At 30.4% G+C, this 23,852-nt stretch overlaps 1 protein-coding gene across 4 annotated transcripts in view; it reads right to left on the bottom strand.

The window, feature by feature from the left end:
• Window positions 1-23,852, bottom strand: part of LOC124536815 (cytochrome b5 reductase 4) — a 60,239-nt gene that overhangs the window by 35,971 nt on the left and 416 nt on the right. For 2 of the 4 annotated variants that reach the window (XM_047113430.1, XM_047113429.1), the window contains exon 2: window positions 14,588-14,945. In XM_047113430.1, coding sequence (XP_046969386.1) covers window positions 14,588-14,939 — 352 coding nt within the window. In that variant the 5' untranslated portion in view covers window positions 14,940-14,945. Of the gene's footprint in view, window positions 1-11,112; window positions 11,213-13,431; window positions 13,793-14,587; window positions 14,946-23,852 lie in introns of those variants that run through there. The other 2 variants (XM_047113432.1, XM_047113431.1) reach the window with 2 other exon arrangements.

Raw genomic sequence — 23,852 nt, 5'->3', positions numbered from 1 at the left:
CAATACAGTTTGATTAGATTTCATTACGTCCTTTTGTCTCGTTTATAACCGGTGCAAAACTCAACACACAATACTCCCTAAAATTGTATGCTTTATTTATTCGGAACATCAGCCCGGATATATAATAAATATAATATAAACTAATAAGCTTTGATAGCGTTCATATGGGTAAACAATATCAAGATGTTTTATTACGTAGTTTGGCAGTAATGTCGTCATCGAGGATGAGTCCAATGTACATGGGCCTTATTAATATTGTACTATGTCTGCATATTTGCTAAAGGAACTACGGATTTATAGATGGAAGATACGTTAGAATACTATACATATCTAACTAATAAACAAAAAATAATAAGTTGAGTTCACAAGGAAGTTTTACAATTAATTTTTTAATTAATTAATATTTTAGGTATAAAAATTACTATTAAATTTTAATATAACAATATGAAATAATGTCTTATAATATATAATCACTTATCTTTATTATCTATTTGGTATCGTAAGAGTATATTCCCGTGTATCAGTCTATGAATAATCTATATTAATAAAAGAAACCAAAGTCGCTTTCTATTTATGTCTGTATTTTCGCTAATTTCTTCTCAACTCTTCAACGGATTTTGATTCTATTTACACAAATAGAAAGAGCAATAAACGAGGATTTATACAATTTGTAAATATTTTCTATAAAATGTCTGGGCTGTGATGACCCTCGATAATCGTTGTGTTCGTACGCTTTCATGGCTAACGGTTTGCAAATCTTGAATGCATCAAAAAATGAAACTAGAAAATTGTAGGCCACAAAAAGGTAGACAAAAGGATCAGCAATATCATGTATCTTGTAACACGAAAAATAAATTATATTACAATTTAATAAATTATGTTAGAGATTTTGTCCAATTCATTATTAATCCTCGTTTAGATAAATATGTTAACTACCTTAACTATGTAATATAGATTAATATTGTCTTTTACACTTCAAAATTTGAACGAATACTTTAGCAGATAATTATTATCTTTTCCAAGTAATAGGCAACTAAAGAAATGTTTGCCGCGAAACGGCCGCTTGGATAGCTGTAACAATAAAATTTAGACTGGCAGTTAAGAGCACTTTGAATATATTAGCCGTGGGCATATTTTGAATTATGTTTCACAATCAAATTACAAGTCAAACCAATTTAATATCGATCGTATTAAATTGTCATTTATGACCAACCAACGATAAAAAATACCGACTTAATATTATCTAGTAAATGCAAACTTGTTAATAATATATAAGGGTATTATATATTTTTAACAAATTGCACCCGTGTGAAGCAATCTCAGCTTGCGAGTTGGTCGCCTCCACACATTGCTACACGTGAAACGTCACACGCACTAACTGTTTCCATAAAATACTTATTATGCTAAATTTAGAATTATTTTTTATCATATACATCACAATTTTTAGAATTTATTATACTTTATATGAAATTCTATGTACGTAATATTATTGTGATCTATTTTTGATCTGTATATTTTTCTGTGAACATGTGTTAACATTATTCATACAAAATCAGACGATTTATAACTGAAGACTGCTTTTACATAATATATGTTAGCATAATATATTGATATAAAATTTTATATTTTAGAAATACTGACAAGCTAAAAGACCAATACACTTAAATGTATAAATCACATCGCTTACTGGAAGTTGTTATATTCCTTGTGTCAGTATTTATATGGGCACAATTACTCTACAAGTTAAAACACCAATTTAGTGAATGATACCCACCCAAACAGACCCTAGATAAAACTTTACTACAGCGTGGTTGAATTTGCTCGATACCTTCTACTCAAAGAGAAAATCCTGGTCCAGCAGTGGGACATATACTGGCTTAGTTAGGCATGTATAGTCATTTTATTTTTAATCATCATAATTACATAGTATAGAAAACTAAGCCGATTAGCACAGCCTGTCGCTATGAATACTTAGATCTTTAAAATTACGCAACGGATTTTGATGCGGTTTTTTTTTAATAAATAGTGTGATACGATACATAACACATGGACAATTTAGTAAAGGAACACTGACAATTTAATTTGATATCGTAGCATCGGACCCGTGCGAAGTCGGGGCGGTATTCTGTTGTATATTTCTAAAATCGAATTGATACCTTTTGATTGACTTTATGCAAGAATATCGCTTAATCGTTTTAGAGGGGAGGGAGGAGGCGGCATCAATTAACCTATTATAGAGACTGGCTTCAACAGCCGCTGGAGTAATCATGTTTCAAAACTAGTTTCTGACATAAAGTAAATTGATATTCTAACGTAGCGAAACGTTAAACGTTAAAATAGTTTTTCACCGACAACAGAACATAGTTATATACCGTAGTTCTTAGTCACATGTTTGTATATTAGTAGGTACATGTCATAAAGTTATATATAAACTGTCTTTAAAATCGAGATTTTTATTTTACATTTAATGTTTTGTTTCTATTCGTGACATTGTTGCCACTTGCGAGTCACCAGACTATTTTAGTAACAAGAAAACCTTTGTAACAATAATAAAATCTCTCATAAAAGTAAAGTAGTAGAGAATAAGAATATTTAATAAAAAGCGTTTATTAAAAATCGTCGTCTCATTTAATTCCAAATGTACTGCTTCATGAAGATTACCAAAAATAAATGTTAACGTTAACTTATAATATAAACATACCTATAACTGTGTGAAAAAATAAAATCTACTCAATGTAATAATATTTATATTTGAGAACTGATTAGGCGAATTAGTTATATAATCCGAAAACGTTTAACGTCTTATTTAAAAAAAAAAACAAAATTAGGTACATGTAGAAAAATGTTAGTGAAAATATATTTTTTTATTCATATTTTAATATATACAATTTAAAGGCCTGTTCAAAATTAAGCTTCAAGTCAGTATGACGAGGTCTTTGATATCGTCGTAACACGTGCTCTTCTTTTGACATTATAATTATGAGTTTGTATTATCTTAAACATTATCCTACGTGATATTGGCGAAATAATCTGTGCCCTGCCAGCACAACTAAAAGCCATTAAACTAAGAATTGAATTGAATTATTTTATACATTCTAATAAACTAAAATTAAAATGAAGAATTTTTATCATTCAAACATACGTAAATATTAAAAAGATCTTTACAACCTGGATCAGAGTTAATAATTCTAATAACGTCATTTGACAGAACAAATAATTTTATCTCGTTTAAGTACGATTTGTTGTGTTGTGTATCATAGACAAACAATTCATGACAAAAGTAATAACGGTTGGCATGTAAGCGCTTCAGCGGAAATAATAATATTATTAGCAAATAATTACAGCGATACCGTATAATAGGTTAGGTTATTCGTAGTAGAGCTTTTACGTAAAAACTACTTTATTGAAAAAAAACAAATAGTGATGATAAAAAAGGATACCATTTTCATAATTAGAAGTATGAGAAGTACCATTATATTATAAGTTAGCTCAAAAAAATAATTTAAAACTATTGTAAATTGAAAATATAAGTTTAATTTTCAAACAATAGAAAAACATGAGGGAATTACTAAAATAATAATTAAAATCGTTGCGTTACCATCAATTTTATTCTCAATTTCTGTTCAGTGTTCAATTAACCTAAAAAGGAACGGGTAAAATTATTAAATTATTTTTTTTTAATCTATACTGTTTTTGTATTTGTTAATAATTACACTTTATACAACATACAAGTATAAAAGCAAGAAGTCTCTAATAGGTTAAAATATTAATAATTTTCAAGTATAATCTATATTAAAAATTATGTGCGATCTGCACGTCAATTCGACCCGATCGAAACCTATTCTTAATTATAGATCATTAAAAAATAATGATGTTTCTAGTCGACAACATACCTATATGTACAAAATTCGTGTGAACAAGATATTTCTATATTAAACATTAAAATCCATGAAATTTAACGACATGACAGTTCAAAGGTGGCCGCCCGTGTTTGACGTTTACGGGTGCGTTCAGAAAGTGTGTTCAAATAATAATTTCGTGGCGGGGTACTGTATTTAGTATATTTATATTTGTTGAGTTTCATTTATTTAACCAGCGCAAAGCCGGATGTTCATCTAGTATCTACACATTTATGTTAAGACGACCGAAAGGATATTTACAATGAAAAGGATTTTCTTCTGCAATATAAGGATTCTTATTCTCTATCAATAGCTTTGATAATATTAACTTACACGTGGCGAGCCCTAAATAAACTAACATTATTATAGATATCAAATATAATTGTTTGCAAAGTCTTAAATCAAATACGTTTCTATTTGTTCCAATAGCATTCCCTAAAACTTTTGCACCCAAGGGAAGTATAACTTTAATAATCGGAACATGTGTTCGGTCCCGAAAGATAATAATTACTGTAGTTGAAGACATCGTTAGAGGATGTTAAGAATATACATATATGTATGTGTGTGTATGTATCGGGGTTAAGTGTTAATTAATTAACACAGCGTTCCATAACGATTTTATAATGATTATCAGAGTAGACTATTAAACTTGTGACTTTGTATTTGACATTTAGATTTTCAGAGAACTTGTACGTCACTAGGATTTCCACAAACATACATAAAACGAAGTAGAAACAAATTATTGGTGTTATTTTGATTTAGTGGTACCGATTTATAGATTTGTAACAGTTATCTGGCAGGTACTCATCAGGTATTCTACTGCCAAACTTCAATATTTAGTATTGCATCAGTTTGGAAAGCGAATGAGCCAGTTTAACTACAGCATAAGGGACATAAAGTCTCCCATTAGCTCAAACATTTGCTGATATATGGAATTGTCTATATCTCTAACAGTCCTAATGCCTATAGGCTGTGGTGATTACTATATCAGGTGGCTTATCAGTCCGTCCGCCTATATATTGCATTAAAAAAATTAGAACGAATTTGTTTTCGTACTATATTATACTAACTAAACCGGCGGCTTCACCCACGCGAAATTTATGAAGGTGGAATTTCGTAAAATCCTTTCATAACGGATGCCTACACCCTGTAATGAGCCTACCTGCCAAATTTCAAGTTTGTAAGTGTAATAGTTTCTGAGATTTCGTAATTAATCGGTGAGGTATTTCGCTTACATATAGATTAAATAACAGATACAATAAATTAAATAAATTAACAAAGTAAGAACATACTTAAATGACTTAATTGACAATGAACGAATATAATTGTTAATAAGAATTCCCTGTGAATTACATTATATATACAATTACAAAGAATAGTGTCAATAATAATTTTGTATAAAACCTTTATACAATGGAAATAGAAAGAGAGAAAGAGATAGATAGACAGCGAAAGGTATGGAGGTGACATAAAGCATTTTAGTTACGTAATAATCACTGTCAGTTCTGCTGAAATATGCGTAAACGAACTTTGTTCCAAAAAATATTCTACTCAATTCCTTACACGTACTATACATATTTTTAATATCGTGTTATCAATAATGGTACAAAATAATTATTAGTTATAGTAAAGTCTTTTTTTTTTTACAATTTTCATAATTTACAAATATGCAATGCAATATACAAATAGTAAGTTAAAATGTTAAAGGTAGGTCACTGGGGCTGTAGATAGCATTGGTCACATACACTCTCAATCAGTTCTTTCACTAGCAAACAGCAATCCTCTTTACATTGCTGTGTTCTATTAACAAATACAAACTCTTCTACTTTTTATAAATATATTGAAAAACGGTAATTAAAAAAAAAAGTTAAATAAAGAATACATTCTTGTGAATTTATACAAACATAGGATTATCACATTTAGTCCGAACAATGATGCTGGCAATTGTACGAGGATACTCGAACCCGACCGAGCTATACAAGATTCTAACTACTGCCTATTGTATTTGAAAATGGTTTTGAATAACTGAAATATAAATATAAAATCGGATGAGTCATTGAAACGGGTCAGTGACAAGAATCTAAAACGTGGGTGACGCTTCGGGTTCGAAATTCAATAATGACTACATTTAAAAAAGTGCATTAATTTAATTTGAATGTCAATAATTAAACCATAGTAACCATAGATTTTCCTAAAAAAAATTAATGAGAATAGTGAATGTTCATTGATATAACTTATTTCTGTGTTCTAAAAATAAGTGAATTACTTTTTATTCATTTGTTACCTGTCGTACTAGTCCAATAATAGTTAATTGGGAGTGCCACTGTAGCCTAAAACTTATTATGTGCTTCATGATATATCTTCGTATTTCTTTTTTATTTATATACATATTTGTTATATAATACATTCAAACTTGACTTGGCGTTATTGTTTTTTCTATATCTCAATAATTATTAAAGATAATGTATACATGCTGAACTAGTTTAGTAATTATATTTTATTCAAAACTAAATAAATATTCAAGCAGCCTCGTTAAGCAGGCAGCAGGTACATTAAATGCTGTAAAACATATTTAGAATGGATTGTTATTATTATTTATTAGAACTATGTATTAATTCATAAATTTCACACAATTATACATATATATTTTTCGTTTCAAGCTTTTTTTATGAAATAGATGACGAACAAGAATGCTCGCTTGATGAAATCACCGCCCATGATATATGTAATAGTGGGGGTGTGCAGATGACCTGCCGGCCTTTGAGAAACGAGATAAGCTTTTTTCTTGAAGGTTCCCAAATTATGTCGGTTTGGAAAAACTACCCGCAAAAATTGATTTCACAAATTGGTTGTACGAGGCAGAAAACGTCTTAAAAATCGCGCTCTTGTGGTTTTGTTATCTTTATCGCTGTAAAGAAATTAAAGTTTCAGTGTTAACTTAGTTCCCCTTTTAAAACGACATATTAAGATTTCAAATATGTTGTAATAATACAAATTAGATACTTTAACAGAAGAAAACAATGAAGGGTTTAATTTTCATGAATTGTTTGAATGTGTTGCGAGTAAAAAATTCTATATATAAATATTGATTTGAAAATGTTATATAATTTAAGTTCACAGTTCAATTCGCCCTCCCCCCATCCCTCTCCAATATTGGCCGGTTTATGCCACATGAATTAATTATCAGTATTGTTAAACACATAACACACGTCAGTCATTTGCAAATTTCATTATTTCCGATTTGATTTAAAACTGTTTTGATGAAATAATTTGTTTAAATATTTGTATCGAACTTAAGTAGACATTATATAAAATAATGTTCTCATTTGCGAATAAATGGAAAATTTTCTTATTCTTTCATTGTTTATTTCTTACATAATACATTTTCTCTTGATCTCAGGGTTGTTTACGTAATAACTCTTGTCTTGTTTACTCTGATTTCTCACTTTTAGTTAAAATAAAATAATATTTCTAAACAAGTCAAAAACCTTAACATTTATAATTTACAAAATACAATTTATTTATTTTATATTATAACTTATTCATTTGAGGTTGTTTATAATTTTTTTACATAAAGAAGCAAGGGCATTTAAAAAAAAAAAGTAGCAGTTTCAATTAAAACATAACGATGTCGTCCAAAAAGCCATTAATTACTTTCCCAATCATCTCGGCTGAAGATGAAGCTAGCTTGGGAAAATACGAAATGCTTAAATTAATTTTACAGATTGTAAATTTTTGTTCCGGTTGATATTTTATTTATATTTATTCTGTAACTCGGAACTCATCGCGGATCATGATTGTGAAATTTCAGTGAGATATTGTTTATAATTTTTGCATTGCAGGAACATGGAATTCGCGATTGTCATGTCAATAGCCTTTCAAAGCTGGTAAAACCGCAAAGATCATAATATTATATGTACACAAAATGGGTAGTATTATAGAAAGTGACTCATGCAGTGTATAAAATCTGAACATTCATAACTAGTTTTACGTACAGATCATAAATCAAATACGAATCTTATTTTAGAAAGCGTTTTAATTTCTATTCGGTTGAAATTAGACTAAAATATCGATTTTGTCTAATTGTCTTTGGTGGAAGTCTATTTTATGTTCACAAGGCTCATATTGGAACAGCGTGGTGGAATATGTTCCAAACCATCTCCTTAAAGGGAGAGGAGGCCTTTAGCCCAACAGTGGGAATTTACAGGCTGTTGTTGTTTGTTGTTTTGTTAAGGATCATATTTATTCTTGAGCTATGATCTCCAATCAAATGGGTAGGAATAGTTCAAATATAAGAAACCAGTCAGATGCTGATTGTATGTCGATTTACAACGTTTCACAAGTGAGATACGTATAGAATAGTACCACTGTATTTCTTTATAAAATTCAGTCGGTGAACAAATATAACAGCATCGATAAGAGGTTGTAAGTTTTCAATTTTTGAGGTACTTTTTATTTTTATACTTATTTCTGTCCAGTGAGTGTCTCACTGGGGAAATGGATTCCTTAAAAATAATGACAGTAACAGCCTGTAAATTCACCACTGTTAGGCTAAGGCTTCCTCTCCCTTTCGAGGAGAAGTTTTCACGTTGTTCCAATTTCTATAAAATTTGACACATGTACATTTCCTCGCGATGTTTTCTTTCACCGCCGAGCGCGAGATGAATTATAAACACAAATTAAGCAGTTGAATATTCAGTGGCGCTTGCCTGGGGTTGAACGCGCAATCGTCAGTTAAGATGCACGCGTTCTAACCACTGGGCCATCTCGGCTTAATATATAATATATATTCGTTCCCGACAAACCAGCTTATTCGTAGCATTCGATCAAAACTACATTTTATTTGTTTGTTTTTCTCACGTAATCCGATTAATGCCGGATTTACACATTATATCAATGTAGCCATCGTGAAAACATTCGTTTTTATTTATGAATTGTTCTTGAAATTCATTTATTAGGAGAGATATTGAGATTTTTATTATCAACAAAAGTAAACGCATTTCCAATCGATTTTTTTATTTAATGAAGCACTGTAGGTTCATTTGTTTTATTGGTTAGTCAAAAACAAACGGCTCCGGCCAATTTTTCAATCCTTTTTTTTATTTGAGCAAAGATGTTAAGCGTCAATCAAATTCATTTGCAGAATTAAATTTTGTCAAGTATTAAAAGTGGTATTAAATAAGTATGACAAAATTATGTCAGTAAAATAATAACAATAATTGCAGACAGCATAATTTGCGTTAAGACACAAAATTCAACCAACTAGGGATATTCGTTGCCTGAATATTCCCAGTAAGAAACTCTGTTTTAAAATGAATGCAAATGGAATAATTAAAGTTCGCAAAACATTGACCCGCGGGACTGACTACGTGAACCAATTAATTTTTTTTGTCAACAAACATTAAAGAAAATAAGTCAAGGTCGATTTGCAAATTGTGTTGCTTATTTAATTAGAAGCGAAATTCATAGCGCCGAAATGTTCAAATTTTCTGGAACTGTTATACAATTAATATTTCAAAAAGTGACATTTATTTTGTGTACATGTATTTAAATGTACAGTACATAAATAAACAGTAACTTAAGTATCGTTTATTTGCTGGACTATTGATAAGGGTCTTCATAAACCGTATATATCATTTATACAAAACCATAATGATTTATTCATCTACATCTTCCTCATGAATCAACTACGTCCATTAGGAATAATAGTATAACATCCGCTTGGAAGGTTATGATTTTCGCGTGGCGATTTTATTTAATTTTACTTGGTCATGTACATTCCCGTCTGGGTAGGTACCTCCCAACAAAATACAACAGCAACAATTGTATATTTCCCACTGCTGGGCTAAGTCCTCTCCCTTTGAGTCTCCTCAAGGTTCGGAACATATACCAACACGCTGTTCCAATGCGGGTTGGTGTAATACACAGGTGACAGAATTTCTATGAAATTAGACACAGTCAGGTTTCCTCAATATGTTTTCCTACACCGCCGAGCACGAGCTGAATTATAAACAAAAATTAAGCACAAGAATATTCAGTGGTGCCTGCCTGGACGTGAACCCGCAATCATCGGTTAAGATGCACGCATTCTAACCACTGGGCCATCTCCTACCTCCTCTCCAACTCTTACAATATTGTTGTGTGTCGGTTTGAAGGATGAGTGAGCCAGTATAATGCAAATAGAACATAAGATAGCTCGCAAAGTTGGTGGAGTATTGTTAATATAAGAAATAAACAATCTTTTAGCGGTAATGTGTATGGGCGATGGTGACTACTTACCATCCGGTGGCCCATTTGCATGTCCGCGTACCAATTAGTATAAAAGCAGATGCGGCGGTAGCGCAAGAAATTTATTTAAAAGGGTTTTGATTAATATGAAACAGCTAATTTAATATATAATATTAACTATTTCTACTGGAATAGACAATACAAACAAGAAATTTCAAATCGTTATTTTTGAGTGTCAGTATTTATTTAAATATAAATGAAAATAAAGACTTTAGCTTATTACATACAATTACATTATTATGCAAAGTGCTTGATTGATATACGGTTATGGAGTAGACTATATGACGTAAATGATATCATGATTAACAAGGGTTGGAAGCTGGAGCTGTCATGTTGCGTTAGTGGGAGGTGAACGGAATTGAGATATGTACATCTCCGTATGAGATAAGACACAAATAATATATTTCCGAGTATGTTTTTCTTTTCTCATAAAACGGAGTACTATTATAATCTGTGCATATGTATATAGCAACGTTTTCTGTTTATAAATCGACACACGTGACAAACTTCTGGAGCAAGAGCTGGGGTGTAGGTTATTTGCATACACGGATTTGCCTTGTTTTATACATATATACATATATGAATAATCCGAAACTAACCTAACCTAACTAGTTTGTTTTTCGTTTGTGTAAGCAAACTGTAGAAAACATCTTGAGATGTTTTTACTAGGTAATATATATACATGGAATTTGGTGAAGAAAACAGTCTGTATTTTTAACATTTTGATCCGAAAAAGAACGCAGTTCGATTTTTATAATTCTATTAATATGTGTATAAAAAGAAGAGATAAATATAACAATACGGTTTTTTTAGTGTAGACAGAGCAATTAGTATACAAACATTCTTTTCAAATTGACTACGACGAGTAATGACGTACTCTATTCTACGTACCTGTGTCGCGGTAATTATTAACGCTTTAACTTACTTTTTAAAGACGAGTTTGATGACGCGTCACTCTGTGTTGTTCGCTTGGAGAAAACACAACAAAACATGTCGGATGCTTATTAAATTCTGCAGTGACAACAAGTATATCGTCTCTGTTCCGTAACCATAGACTGATGGCTATGATTCAACATTAAACCAATACGGTGTCCATTATAATGGTCGTCGTCGATGCGACCAACTTTATAAGGTTCGTTCCAAAATAATATTCATGTAGCATTATTATACTTATACTGATGGTTTTGATAAAAAGCTTTTTTGTATTGAAATTGATAAGCCACGATTAAAACTTTTGTTTCTAGAGAAATTATACACCGCGAAAGATTAGAATGCTAAACTTTATGTAGATTTTATATCGTGTTATATATATGTAGATTTTATATCGTGTTATATACAATACCGCCGAGGACAGTAACTTTGACCTTGGCAGTGTTTTGTGGAACGATGGAAAAAATATACATTAAGTAACATATAAGTGTCTACAAAATTCAAAATGTACCTTTTTGAAACGAGATATTTTGATTTGTACTTCAATAAATTATAAAGATAATTCATAGAAGTAACGGTTTTATATTTATTTGTTATATTATTTCTTATAAAAATGAAATTAGAACTAATTAATTTGAACAAATAGTCGTGGAAACCAATATAATGCAATATCTTTACTAAACTTTCTTATACAAGATATATAAATGTAGAGCATGTATGATAAGAAATATTTATAGCATTTTATTACAGGCATTTCTTGTAAATATTATTTACGAATAATGTCTGTAATTTAGGAGATATTTCAGTTGTCAGTTGACAGGATTCGGTCATCTTCAACACAGGTTACTGAATAAGTCTAGCTAGAACTACCAGTACTTAATTTTATTTTGTTTGATTTGTTTGTTATTCTATCGTGTTTGTAATTATTTTTTGTGATAAAATTTAGTATTTAATTACCAGGTTTAAAAACAATTCACCTTGGTAGAAACTTAACAATAATTGAATTACCTATTTAAAAAAAAATATTTGATATACAATTTTCAATATGTACAGGCAAAGTCAGAGCGTATGACTAGTTTACCAGGTATATTTAAACGAATTGAAAATCAAGTACGCGATAAATTCGCCATTACTGAAGCTTCAAATCTCGTTCAAATATATTTTCTGGAAATCATATTCGGAAAACTACCTTTAATGAGCACATGTTTTATTGCTCTTTTTATTTTTAATAAGTTTTAAAAGCATATTTTTTCTTTATTAATAAAAATGTATAATAAGAAATAAGTATATAAAAGCAAACATTTTCATATATTTCTCATTCATTATTAGTTTTGACCTTAATTAAGTAAATTAAAAGACTTTTTTCCTCAATCTATGTGAGCCATACTCTGATCGATCAACTCTGTTTTCGCTTTATTATCCAACAAAAAAAAGGTAATATTTAGTAATCGAAAATTGTTGAAAGCCGGTAAATATAGATATGATTTTTGGCTGACTAATTTTTGATCGTATTAAAAATGTACCAAAACTGTAATATACTCCTAGAGTGGCCTGTTTCTTGATGGAAAACAAAAACAAGTTTATCAGTAATTTTGATGACAGGATTCTTCCCACATAACTGTATCAAAGTAAGTTTAAGATTCGCAAGCAATCAATAACTAATCAAAGGTAATTTGCCATAGGATTAATCATGCTTTTGTCTTAGTTCAATTTTGTGATCGACATCGCTTAGCGAAGGGTAAATTTAGCACACTGAAAATCATTGATAAAGCATCTTTATAAACACTATGTTGGCCCATTTGAACGTTTTAGAATCAAATTAAATTTCAATAAACGATACACGCTTCATTGCTTGCTTCTAAATTGTTTCAGGTAGAGTATTTTATAATTCCGTGGCAATCATTACTCAAGATAGAAATATAAGTTTATTTTTTAGTCTGCTCAGTTGTATATGTAATATGTACAATATGATGAAAAAGTTTCCAATCATTATTCATTGATTATGTCAAAATTGCAGCCTTTGCCGAAGAAATACAAAAGTTTGACAGACGACTGAAAGTTTTGTAATAAATTTGCTAATGCAGCAGTCAAGCCGAATTTATATTTTTAATCAAACATTCACGAGTGAGTTTGGAGTTTGTATTTTGGGAATAGAATAAGATTAATCCAATAAGGACAAGATAAAATTTGAACAAAAATGTTTTCTTTAAATTTAACTCCAAAATAAATATTGATGTATGTAAAGTAGAAAAGGTCACGCCTGTTATATTAAAATTTTTAAATAAAACATTTAATTTATCGGTTACAAAACAACCTGAGACGGTTTCCGGCGGTCGATGTCTCTGTCTGCCGTTCCACCAGCATCCACAACACGGCATAACTTACAATTTCTCACAGAACATACTAATTAACTTCACGTTTATCAACCATGAAAAACTAAACAGATACGAATTCATCAATCCCAAAATGTTTGAAAAAAAAGTCAGCGCTGATCATTTCGAAGTAGGCAATAACAGCTAATCAAAAGCACTATTACTATTCGAAATGAAGATTTATTTAGAAAAATAGCTCATTAAGTGATTGAAACATAAAAGCTTCACTACTCTTTACGCAGCAATAAAATTGAAGTAAAGTCGTAGTACAGGCGTTAATACGACGGCACGCCCGGCGCCGGCCGCGCTCTGCGCTCGACTGCGGTCGCCCGAAGAGTATTTTATATTTGTACTCACAATTCGTTAGAAATGCAAATAAAATTCACAATTTTATAAATAACTAATATATCCCTTAACTTTTGAATGCAAAATCTTATACAATCAATTCTCTGCGTCCACTTTGAGTGACGACAGTTTTTTGGCAAAATAATGGTTTATAAAGCTTACATTAGGGGCGCAGCTCCGCTTCTGTTCAACAAGCCACAGCGCTACTTTTGTTGGCATTATAATTGCTGCTCTAGTTTCACTTTTCTATTTCTTTACTTTACGTACTTGACTTCTAAACTTTAAATTTAATTACAACCATGGTTTGTTTGGTGGGAGAATTCGTTATCAATATTATGTTTATTATTTATTATTTTATCAATGTTATGTTTTATCAAAATGTTATCGCATAATAATTATTAGAAATTGTTGTAATTAACATTGAGACACTTTAACAAAATCTACGAAGTAAATTAAATAAGCAAAGCAAACGATTACAGTAGATATTTTCCGTTAAAAGAAACTCCAAACTCACCGCTGAACACGAGCGTGGTATGTCATAATATGATATGCGAAATTTACTATAGTAATTATAAATTCATAGAAACTCGTAGCAAAATGTCATATCGCCGTAAGCATATTATAGTAATAGAAAGTTTTAGCAAAAGAGCCATTTTGGTAGTAAATGAATTTGTAAATGAATGTAAAATGTATGAGAAAGGTACAAGACTATATTAATGAAGCTTTTACAGTAAAAAAATATTCTCGGCTTACCAGTAGCAGATCCTGAGTTGATTAACGGTGGGTTCATACTGCTTGATTGAGTTTTCTCTGAGGATTGTTGTGAGGGATCATCTAAGGATTTATTGGAACGTGTTTGAAGCGGTGCCTTTGCAAATGGTGTAGGCGAGGACGGCAAAGAAAGTGGTGATGACAATCGTAACGGCGAAGTCGGTGTACCGAAACTAGATGGAAGAGACAGTTTAGATTCTGAATTTACGAATGAATTTGTGTCAGGTAATTCAGGATTATCGGTAACATCTGTGCACAGTACGGTGGGAAGGGATATTTTAAGAGAATTACTTCGTGTCGCGGACGTCTCTTCGTCTTGAAGCGTATCGGACATATCGATCTGAAAAGAAAAAACGATAATAGAAATGATTAAAGGTGTTAAATTTTACTAAGAACATATTTGTTGTTTTTTATACAGAGTAGTCGCCGTCTTACTTTATATTAATTAATTTATATGCCACAAATACTCCAAACCGTTACTGAACACACACTGCGACGTCTGAAATACTTGTATTAGTACGAGCTTCGTCCAGTAGCGGTAGCTCTTGTTGAAAGTCAGCCAGAAAATAGCATTCTTTTGTATACAAAATATTACTATCTTAAAAATCTTAAAAAATGTAATTCTAAATTGTGTAATTAAATAAATTACTTGTATTTTCTGATTACATTAATGTAACGTTGTAAGTTTTTTAAAGCAATTTTTATTCAATTTTGTTTGATTTTTCTAACTAGCGTTTTTATCCTTTCAGTATTTCAATAATGGCGAGACTTTGTCTTTCAAGATGGCTCAGTACATAAAACCCGTCACGACTAAGACGGTACAAGTACTCAGAGGGGTACTGCGGGGTCCCACAGGTTACTGTAATGTAAGGTAGGAAATCGGATATGGTGGTATTTAGTAGTGGTGCCTACCACTACATAATATATTGTGCATAGTAATTTTGTGTTCCAGTTTTAAGGGCAAGTGTCAGTCTTACTACGGACCCAAGAGGCGTAATTTTTAGTTCTGAAGGTGGTCGATCATTTCGATTTAAATTTAAAGGATGTTGGCGTTTTTCAAAGCGCATTGTTTATACCCGACTCAGATATTACTAGTTTAAGTTAAAATAAGTTGTGATTATAAGGTTATTATTATTGTTGATGGTGGTGGAATGTTGTTAAGGGAACGATGAGACTGCACTGACTGACTGGATTTAGCTTTGTCGCTAAAAAGTCCCAAAAAAATCAGAATAAAAAAAAGGTTTGTGGGTGTTGGTGAGTCAAACGTATAGTTAGTCAGGTACATGAGATATCTAGGCTTCGGAATCCACTTAGGCACCAGTCCAAGGATGCGTAAGGCGCAGGTCTCGAGTACTCAATTTTCTATTATTCAAACGGCTTTAAGGAAGACTGCCATTGCATTGGTTTTAGTGGGTAAGAATCATAGATGATCATTGAAGTTTTGTCTACAGTTCATCGTTTGTGCAGAGGAAAATATAGACGTTGCAGTATCTCGGTACACATTAAATTATAAAAGGATAAAGATAATAGATTTTCCTTTTCCAAAAAATGCTTATGTATATACAGGTGGCTAACAATTTAGTGTTTTTTAAGGACAAACGTCTGAATTCGTTGTAAATTAGTTACTAAAGTATCAGAAATATAAATATATTTATATCGTAAAAATATAACTGCAGTGCTTCGCAGGGGTTTTATCTTTTCTCATTTCTAAAAATTATGACTTATTTTTAGTACTAAATTGTAATGTATTTCACATTGTTATTTTAATTGAACATTTTGAGTGGAACTAGATAAAGCTGAATTTTTACCGATCGCTTCCAAAATATATTTAAAAAGATATATAAACATGGAGAAAACCTCAAAACCAATTTCCTGCCGATACAGGAATAGTTCAAAAACGTTTGAAAAGCCATCCTAAAATTGTCAATTATCCGATAATTCGTAATTACGGGCCCAAAGGGCCACATTAATTATTTGAAAGAGGGTTCATCATTGCTTTCCTTTAGACCCGCCGTCGCTTAGCAACATCGAGGCGTCTGCATGTCGGATGAGTATGATCATCATTAACGGATCTGACTCGTATCGTTATTTATCCCCCAAATACCTTATGTGAGACATATATAAGAGTGCTCCTTAAGATGGGAAGCATACTTATATTGGCATGCAACCTTAAAGGTGGTACATTAGAATATATTTAGAATTTAAATGCATGTTCATAATATGCCTTTTTTTTCTCACTGGAAAAACGCGTTACTCGCTGCCCCCACGTGATGAAAGTGGGACTTCCCGATGGCCTGAATGCTGAGTGGCCCAGGTATACCGGAATATCTACTAAAAAATCAGCGATACCCTCTCAGTCTTTTCGGTGGGCGCCACAGTATCCCTTTCGCATGCTACCGGTTCATAATACGCCTGCTTATTCTCAAATTTTGTTATTCTTAATGAACAAGACTTCTAATAGATATGAAAAAAGTATTTTAATTTTCAAACTAACAAGTTCCATTTGCCAAAAGTTAAATAAATTATAAACACATGTTAAGCACATGAAAACTCATTGATGCAGCTTCGAACCTACAATAATGGGTTAAGATTTAAGTGTATTTGGGGCTATCTTTCTGATATATTATTCCTAATTGCTTAAAACGTTAAAACACTGTTAAACATCAAACCCAGCTTTCTGCATGTTAATTACCTATGGATTACTACGTTGGTTATTTAATTCTAATACGATTAACAATTAATAATTGATTTAGTCAACGGATTATAAATGTATACCAGTATTAAACACCATACTATACACTAGATGAGAATAGTCTATTACAGTATCAGAATGAGTAAAGATAAACACACCCTAGATTAAAATATTACATGTGATTTACTATGATCAGTTTTTGGTTTATATAACTTTATTTATAATCCAACACTACACAACTCAACTACTTATATCTACATAAAATTAGCTAAATAAGTTTCCAAAACACATTTTTACGACTCCACATTTTTAGATGTCCAATTATGTCATGGAAATTATTGGTGGAAATTGTTTATCTGTCTTTAATAACTATATCCTAATAAATATTAATTACTATTACTTATGGTTGAATGCTGGAGATCACATTACAATGTTATATTTACAGCGAGTGAACCGATACTAAACATGATATTTATAAATCTTACTAATGAAAAGCTAATATTATAAAAAGGAAAGTTTGTACGTGTAAACTGTGCAGTAAATGTTTATTATTTAATTAACGGTTTAATCTCGTTCTAACGGTTTGTTATAAACAATCGGTGTAGTTAGTGGATTAAAGCTTAAGGTGCTTTTAAACAATATTCATAAAAATACACGACTAAAATTTTATCGGGATTTAAAAATATGTATATAGCCAGGTATATAACCCATAGTAAAATAAATTTCTTCTTTCATGTACCCACATAACGAAGTGACGAATCTCTGAATCATATGTCAAAAATGAAAATAAAATGTCATTTTCATTAATATTCATCGAAATAATTTCCTCTAACTATTTTATCTGATGAGTGACGAATAGGGAATGAAATATTGCACGATAAAGGTAAGCGAACCAGCTTAGTCCCGCTTTATCAAGGTATAAACGGGACCCAGCAGAAGAAAGATGATGACCCTGTTATCACTCCCACGGGATCGGGTAACGGAATAAATATAGACACAAAGTAATAACAAATCTCTTTGGGACTACTTGTTATCGATTTGTTTAACATGGCTAAAAGAAGATAATTATAATTGAAAAAAATAGTGGGCGATAAATTTATATAAATGAAGTCAAATTCAAAGGATATTTATTTATTTAATGCAAACAAGAAAGGAGTAGACTAGAGCGTCTGGCTAACGCTAACGCGATACGATGCTTTGTCGGGCGTATGAAGTTTTATCAGAAAAAGATAGTGATTTTTACGTACCAATAAATCGCATTTCATATGTATTCACAGTTTAAGTCGAATTTCAGCCATGGAATAAACGGTTGTATCGCTTTGAAGTTCACGGGATTAGTATAGTTACAGTTATTTATGTACCAAAATTTTGAAAAATTGAAAAAAAAAAAAGCTTTGGTTTGTCCATTGTTAATATGACTGTAACTGAAATAAAAACTATACCAATCGATTTAAATTACGATTGTTGGATGTATTAAAACCTTAAATAGTTTACAGTTTTTAAATTTAGCTACAGTAGAGTTATGCTATAACTAAAAATTGTGCCAGCTAGATTCAGAGTGGGCCACTTGGGATAAAGTACGTTTTTAAAAACTATTTATTTAAAATTAGAATCATTTATCCTATATAAAATTAATATTTTGGCACCACTGGTTATAAAATAATTTTATATTTATTAACATAGAATACTTCACACACAAACTGAGTTTGTTCTATGGACTATAAAAATAAAAGAGAGTACATCACCAAATTTCTAGTTACATGTGGATAATATTCATATTTAAGGGAAGGCATGCGATTCTGTGAGCGACATCAGCAGGAATATGGACACACTCAACATTTTAACCTAAAATTTGTAATCCATAGTACGCATAAAAATACCTTCTGCAATACAAAATATACAGGGTTAATAATTATGAAATAAACGTGCATACCTACTACCTTTATTCAGGGATTGAAGCTTGATTTAACCTTCTGGAGATTTAAATTCTGCTTACTTTAAATGACGATTTCAACTGCAGGGAATCATTCAAAAATCACTATTAACCAAGAACCTGTGACAGAGCACTATTAAATTTTTGACGTCTTGTTTATTTTTCTGCCAAGTTTAAAAATAAGTGATGAAGTCTCCAAAGTTCAACATCGCAAGTCCATTATAGGTATAACTTCAATCATTTAAAAATATTAAAAACAGCAGAGGTCCTAAAATTGAACCGTGTGGTACACTTATTTATGGCAGAGCGCCATTAGATTTCATAATTGTATCTGCCAGATCATATGAACGTAAGTTTTAATTAATCGTAACATTTATTATTCTCAAAATAAAATTCTACCTCATTCGTGGGAGCGTAACGCCTTTCAGTAGTATTTACTGGAATATAAGAAAAATATTCTTCGAATTGGTTAGTGTCTCCGAACTCATGATATTTAAATAATTTTCATATTATTTTTATATTTTTAAATTAAATTTTAGCATCGAACGAGTTGCTATTACCATTAGATTATTTATGTCAAACTTAACTCAAACTCGAACTCTGAAAGTTAAATAAAGTTATAGTATATTAATTTATTTTTTAGATAAACAGCCTCGACGTTGTTGAAGCATGTATACGACGAATAAAAGACATAAATCTCATAGTAAATTGTCTTGTAGAAAACAGCTTTGAATTAGTATTACATTAAGCGAAGAAATATGATGGAATTATAAGAAGCGGCACTAAAACTGTAGACGGTACTAAACAGTTGTGAAGCCTTTTTTGAGTGATCCGTTTACAACGAGATTGTATCGCTGTTAAAGATGTGTTTGATCTACTTGTTTTTATGCGTCGAGCCAATGATTTTGTGTACACGTTTATGTATACAATCACCATCAACTAGACAAAAATGTTAACGTGAAAGATCAAGTATTATGTAGATTGCTTATTGGGTACTTAACATTTCAAGGCAACACTTTTCGATTAAGTTTAAAGAACGTGTTTAAAGAAAGTGATATGGTTTTCTAATCTTAAAATATTAAGTTATGACTGTGAAAAAGAATTATCGGGTGATTGAGTTCGTAAAATGTAATTTTAATCTAGTTGTTGATTGTTGATGTGTGCAGAGACAAATAAACCATATACATAAATGATTAATATAATTATAACCAAATTAATTTTAATAAAATTACGTACATGGTACATGGTTCTTTACTTTTATTAAATCTAAATTATTTTACAAAATACCTACAAAAAATCATATGTAATACAATATAAACATAGATATGATTGTACTGCAGTACTTTAATTAAATGTAATAGTTATTACTCGAATATAATTAACTGAAGTCGGATGAAATGTCGGCACTGACGCAATATATTATAAGATATTCCTTAATGACTCAATAAAAACCCACGTCCAAAATTCAGCACTATCGTGCTGAATTGCGGGTTTTACTGAATTATTTCCATATATACATACGTATAAATAAACAGTTTAAGTCTTTGAGATGATATTGATCAAAATAATCTTGTTATAAGAAGTTATCATTCAGAAAAGTATACAGTTATCTTGCTAGGCAAAATGAAATATTAACGTGAGGAGTAACTGGACTTCAATTACATTTATATTAACAATCTAAAATTATAATACGTTTTATAGATCTTAATCAAAAGACTATATAGCTAAAGAAGGTTCTGAAGTAATTGAGCTATAATAGAAAATGGTACCATTATTATTGGCTTGACCAACGAACGTTATAGAGCTCTGCATGTAGCACGTAAGAAATATAGAACCGTATGAATATTTTTGAGACAGATAATATTTATCCATTACATTTTCATAAAAATATTCTTCCAACATGCAAAATTAAATTAAAAGTTACTTGATGGACAGTTTTTCATACATTGTAATCCGTATATATAAATGAACATATTATGGGATGCTAAATTGTGTTCTGTTAACGTTTTTTGTCTCATTATAAATTTATTCGACCTCGTTTGCCTCATATATTAACCGATGTATGTTTATGTTTGACTAAGTGGGAAACTTATAATAACATACATGGAAGAACGAGTCATACAACACTACAGGAATTGTTGTTGGATCCTCGTGCGGTGGAGGGTGTATTCAAACTGCTGCGGGCAGTTGCTTTGAAGTAGGTATTTCTTTATTAGACAACTCAACATAATTCCAAAAAGTCCGTAGTTTACGAACGAACTTGGCTTGAAATGTTATTTTACTTAGGTTCTGACATCGTGAGATCGATTTTTTCACAATGTATGTTGTTGACTAGTAACTCATTAATGATAATTTTTCGACAGTGCAAATGGTTTGACAGATATTTGGTAAAAATGTAAAACTATTAGGCATTATAATACATTTTAACAATTCAAATTGCAGGTGACAAAATATGCTGTTGATTTAAAACCTATTCTCAAGATTATATCAGGAGAAAACTGCAATAAACTTATCTTGGGTAAGCCTGTCGACGTTGGAAATATAAAGGTATTTCATCAGTTCAGCAACAATGCTGCGATGGCAACGAAATTAAACCCAAAAATTAACCACAGTGGTGTGGAAAAAAATGTTTAGTATTTTAAACTAATATGTAAAATAACAAATGAAGAGACAAAAATAAACGGCTTGAAACTTCTCCAATTTGATTTGCTATGTAAAGTAACAACATACAATTTGGGCACATATATTCGAAAAGATTATACTTACTGTTCGATATTTTTATATTCGTAATCGCAAACCTCAACAATGACAAACTGTGTCTGGCGGTTGTTGAGGTGTTAGAAAAAGCGGATTGAACCATAACATAATTTGACTTTTTAAATGAACGTAGGTATTTTCATTACCACAAGTATTTAAAACAGGTTATTTACCATGCTTTATTATTTTTCACGAGTCTCGTGAACAAGACGTTCGTAGATTTGACATTATGTCGAAATCGAGCTCCACTAAATAAAAATAAAAACATGGTAAATGTCCCATTTTAAATACTTGTAGTAATTTTACTTTTCTTTAAAATACATTTTCTGATAATATTTCGATAGGTCTATGTGGATACTTAAAAATCTTTCGTAACTTTTTTATTTGTTAAACTATAAAGTTATGATATTTTTATCAGTAAGGGTAAATTAAAGACATATTTAATAGAGAAAAACTTGTGTGTAGTAATTTAAAATACAACCATTCAACCATTTTTAAACTTTTAAATATATTAATTTTGATACATCAACATACATAGTTTATTGCATATGACATTATTTATCACAAGCTTTTATTCACATATTTTGCATAAATATTTAAAAAAGAAGAGGAACTTGATTTAAAATATCCTTTTAATATATGTATTTATTATTTAAAATTTGTGGTGAATAATATGAATATGATGTTAGTCAATTTAAGGCATTTATTAGGCAAAGTAAGTAGATTATTTAATTGTAATATTTCCATGTCCGTGTAATTATATTAAATAATGCAATTATAATAAATGAATAGGCTATAGTTAAGAAAACTCTGTCATAAATCAAATCTAAGATTTTTCTTAAGAAATAACAATAAAAAACATGTTCTTTATCATCGTCATATATAAAACATGTTCTTTCTTTATTCTATCCTTTTTTTTTTACAATGCATATAGAAAGTGTCTGACACAGAGAAAAAAAAATGCTACAGCCAATAATATTCATTTGTCTGGATAACATATAAATAAATTAAAAACACATTTCATTTACACTTATTCAACTTTTTGGTACGACTTATTTTGACAGACATTATAAACAAGTTTATTTCTAGATGATTTTGATGAATGTCTGACACTTAGAAAAATGAAATGCTTCTCTCAAACTATTCAATTCGCTGGACTGTATATGGAGGAATAATAAGTACATATCATTTTGATTTTGATAAATTATGAATATTTCTAATTGGTAATTTTCACTTTATGTTAGAATTAATTTTGTGACATTTTACATGCACACCACAATCATAACTATAGTTTTGATGCAGAAATTAATAATCTATAAAATTCATTGTACCTAAAACATAATCAATTTTGTTATTATGAAAATTGTTATGTCAATGTGATTAATAAAATTATTTTAATTATCTTCGTAAACAATAATGTGCTATAATAAATAGTCTATAACCATTATTATCAAGAATCTTACCTCCTTTCCTCAAATATAATGTCATGATTGCTTAAGATGATGCATCAAAATAATAAAATCAATTTACATTTTTAGAGAAAACAAGAAGGGTCCAGCAAGAACCTTTTGCCATATCAGGCGACTTATTATCATTGAGAGTTAAGTTAGAATTATTATCATGTCTTAATTCTAAAGGGGTTCTAGGAAAATATGTATTTCCCTGTTTTAAATACTTATATTCGCTATGTAGCTTCAGGTGAGACAAACAAAACATTTTTGAATAATACTTATTTTTAGTGTTGAAATTAAAATGATATCACATTTAGCCAATTTGGCCCACCAAGGAATTAAACCGCATATTTATGTAATAAGATTTCATGAAAACTTAAAACAACTGCCATTTTGCCAATTTTTATGAAACTT

Source organism: Vanessa cardui, chromosome 17 (genome assembly GCF_905220365.1).
Source record: "Vanessa cardui chromosome 17, ilVanCard2.1, whole genome shotgun sequence".
Lineage (NCBI taxonomy): Eukaryota > Metazoa > Arthropoda > Insecta > Lepidoptera > Nymphalidae > Vanessa > Vanessa cardui.
This window is presented reverse-complemented; position numbering and strand designations above follow the sequence as displayed.